Source organism: Moschus berezovskii, chromosome 13, assembly GCF_049115385.1.
Source record: "Moschus berezovskii isolate FMDL1 chromosome 13, NW_MosBer_1.0, whole genome shotgun sequence".
NCBI lineage: Eukaryota > Metazoa > Chordata > Mammalia > Artiodactyla > Moschidae > Moschus > Moschus berezovskii.
In genome coordinates, this window is record NC_142472.1 from 27924013 (window position 1) to 27927610 (window position 3598).

The following is a 3598-nucleotide window of genomic DNA, read 5'->3' on the forward strand; positions in this document are numbered from 1 at the left end:
AGGAACTCCATCAAGCAGCCTCAACAACAGAAGCCACTGAAAACCCTGCTTTGTATCAGAGAGGCAAGGTCAGTCCGACGCACAGCCATGCACAGGCAGTGCGCCTGTACTACGCTGCAAACCCTCTGCTTGTTTCTCTAACATGCACTTGCTTCTAATTACCAGCATTGTTCCCTTTCTGATTAGTGAGAAACTAGGCGAGATTCTCTAAGGGTGTATTTTTAATTTATATGTACATATTTAACTTCTTTTTCGTTATCTTTAAAGGGTTGAGAGGGAGTGGGGTTATTGGTTCTACTTTTATTTTTTTCTTTTTGCTTGCCTTGCACTACTGTGCCTGGATAGTTTGTAGATATAATTATTGACTGGCGCCTGGGTTGTTGCAGTGCGGGGGGGTTAGGGAGGAAAGAATCCACCCCCACCCCCCCAAACCCTTTTCTTCTCCTTCTCTGGGTTCGGACACTGGAGCACTAAATGAACTTGAATTGTGTCTGTGGCGAGCAGGATGGTCGCTGTTACTTTGTGATGAGATCGGGGATGAATTGCTCGCTTTAAAAATGCTGCTTTGGATTCTGTTGCTGGAGACGTCTCTTTGTTTTGCCGCTGGAAACGTTACAGGGGACGTTTGCAAAGAGAAGATCTGCTCCTGCAATGAGATAGAAGGGGACCTACACGTAGACTGTGAAAAAAAGGGCTTCACAAGTCTGCAGCGTTTCACCGCCCCGACTTCCCAGTTTTACCATCTATTTCTGCATGGCAATTCCCTCACTCGACTTTTCCCTAATGAGTTCGCTAACTTTTATAATGCGGTTAGTTTGCACATGGAAAACAATGGCTTGCATGAAATCGTTCCTGGGGCTTTTCTGGGACTGCAGCTGGTGAAAAGGCTGCACATCAACAACAACAAGATCAAGTCTTTTCGAAAGCAGACTTTTCTGGGGCTGGACGATCTGGAATACCTCCAGGCTGATTTTAATTTATTACGAGATATAGACCCGGGGGCCTTCCAGGACTTGAACAAGCTGGAGGTACTCATTTTAAATGACAATCTCATCAGCACCCTACCTGCCAACGTGTTCCAGTATGTGCCCATCACCCACCTGGACCTCCGGGGAAACAGACTGAAAACACTGCCCTACGAAGAGGTTTTGGAGCAAATCCCTGGCATTGCTGAGATCCTGCTAGAGGATAACCCATGGGACTGCACCTGTGATCTGCTCTCCCTGAAAGAATGGCTGGAAAACATTCCCAAAAATGCCCTGATAGGCCGAGTGGTCTGTGAAGCCCCCACCAGACTGCAGGGCAAAGACCTCAATGAAACCACTGAACAGGACTTGTGTCCTTTAAAACACAGAGTGGATTCTAGTCTCCCGGCTCCCCCTGCCCAAGAAGAGACCTTCCCCCCTGGCCCCCTGCCAACTCCCTTCAAGGCAAATGGGCAAGAAGATCATGCTACCCCAGGGTCGGCTCCAAACGGAGGTACAAAGATCCCAGGCAACTGGCAGATCAAAATCAGACCCACGGCAGCGATAGGGACCGGCAGCGCCAGAAACAAACCCCCAGCCAACGGCTTGCCCTGCCCTGGGGGCTGCAGCTGCGACCACATCCCGGGGTCGGGTTTAAAGATGAACTGCAACAACCGGAACGTGAGCAGCTTGGCTGATTTGAAGCCCAAGCTCTCCAACGTGCAGGAGCTCTTCCTGCGAGATAACAAGATCCACAGCATCCGAAAATCGCACTTTGTGGATTACAAGAACCTCATTCTGTTGGATCTGGGCAACAACAACATCGCCACCGTAGAGAACAACACTTTTAAGAACCTTTTAGACCTCAGGTGGCTGTATATGGACAGCAACTACCTGGACACGCTGTCCCGGGAGAAATTCGCTGGGCTGCAAAACCTCGAGTACCTGAATGTGGAGTACAACGCGATCCAGCTCATCCTTCCCGGCACCTTCAACGCCATGCCCAAATTAAGGATTCTCATTCTCAACAACAACTTGCTGAGGTCCCTACCCGTGGACGTGTTTGCTGGGGTCTCGCTGTCTAAACTCAGCCTGCACAACAATTACTTCATGTACCTTCCAGTGGCCGGGGTGCTGGACCAGTTAACCTCCATCATCCAGATAGACCTGCACGGAAACCCCTGGGAGTGCTCCTGTACCATTGTGCCTTTCAAGCAATGGGCAGAACGCCTGGGTTCCGAAGTGCTGATGAGCGACCTCAAGTGTGAGACGCCGGTGAACTTCTTTAGGAAGGATTTCATGCTTCTCTCCAATGACGAGATCTGCCCCCAGCTGTACGCGAGAATATCGCCCACGTTAACTTCGCACAGTAAAAACAGCACTGGGTTGGCGGAGACCGGGACGCACTCCAACTCCTACTTAGACACCAGCAGGGTGTCCATCTCCGTGTTGGTCCCAGGACTGCTGCTGGTGTTTGTCACCTCCGCCTTCACTGTGGTGGGCATGCTCGTGTTTATCCTGAGGAATCGAAAACGGTCCAAGAGAAGGGACGCCAACTCCTCGGCGTCCGAGATTAACTCCCTACAGACAGTCTGTGACTCTTCCTACTGGCACAATGGGCCTTACAACGCAGATGGGGCCCACAGAGTGTACGACTGTGGCTCCCACTCGCTCTCGGACTAAGACACCCAGCCTGGGTAAAGCAGAGGCGAGAGGAGGAGGGGAAGAATGGAGATGCCCCTCCACAGCCCCACTCTGCCAGCATCCTCCGGGGGTGGGATAGGTCGGAGGAGCCCACACCCAAGTCCAGCGCGCCCCGAGGCTTGATGGACAAAAGTAAATAAATAACTATGGACTCGCTCGACGCAGAGGGTCTGACCCCTTTAGTTCCCTTCGGGAAACAAAGAGCAGACTGTGGTGAGCTGGCAGAGCACTGCCAAATCGCTCTTTGCTGCAGCCCCTTTTGACAAAGCCCAGCAGGAGCCCTGCTCAGAGCTGAGACGGTGCCCCTCCCCGCGGGGGAGGGGCTGGAGGGGATGGCTGCCGCGGTCCTATACATATATACATATACCTACATCTATATAGAGAGATAGATTATCTATTTTTCCCCCTGTGGATTAGCCCCGTGAGGAGGTGGGGGCGCGATGGCTCCCTGTTGGCTACGGAGGGATGGGCGGTTGCACGAAGGCATGAATGTATTGTAAATAAGTAACTTTGACTTCTGACAAAAAGTGCTGCATGGCTCGCATGGAATCCACGCGCTCCAGGGACGCTGCCCTCCCAGCGACTGGGGACCCCGTCACCTTCACAGCACCCATCCTCTTACCTGATAAGTCCCATCATATCAAACTTTCTATAAACAAAAATACAGCATAATCAGAAAGTGCCATTTCGCCATTATTTGTGATCGGTAGGCAGTTCAGAGCGTTACGTTTACTGTGAAAAACGACAACAAAAAAATGTAAAGGTTTTATTTAGGATATTTGCATGGCTAATCATCAGTCCATTTTATGAGTTAAAAATGTATTTTGTTGAGCAAAGTTTTTATGGGTTGTTTTGGGTTTTCTTTTATTTTGATGGTGATTTTTCTTTTGGAGGGGGAATATTTTTCTATACATATCCAATAATGCCTT

General features: G+C 50.3%; 1 protein-coding gene across 1 annotated transcript; it reads left to right on the forward strand.

The window, feature by feature from the left end:
• Window positions 1-207: 207 nt before the first annotated feature.
• SLITRK1 (SLIT and NTRK like family member 1) lies at window positions 208-3089 on the forward strand. Its single transcript, XM_055426848.2, has one exon. It carries the CDS (start codon window positions 558-560, stop codon window positions 2646-2648), a length of 2091 nt encoding a protein of 696 aa, XP_055282823.1. The 5' UTR covers window positions 208-557; the 3' UTR covers window positions 2649-3089.
• The last annotated feature ends 509 nt before the right edge of the window (window positions 3090-3598 follow it).

Coding starts and splice junctions, on each gene's coding strand:
- SLITRK1 (XM_055426848.2), top strand. CDS start 558: ATGCTGCTTTGGATTCTGTTGCTGGAGACGTCTCTTTGTTTTGCCGCT.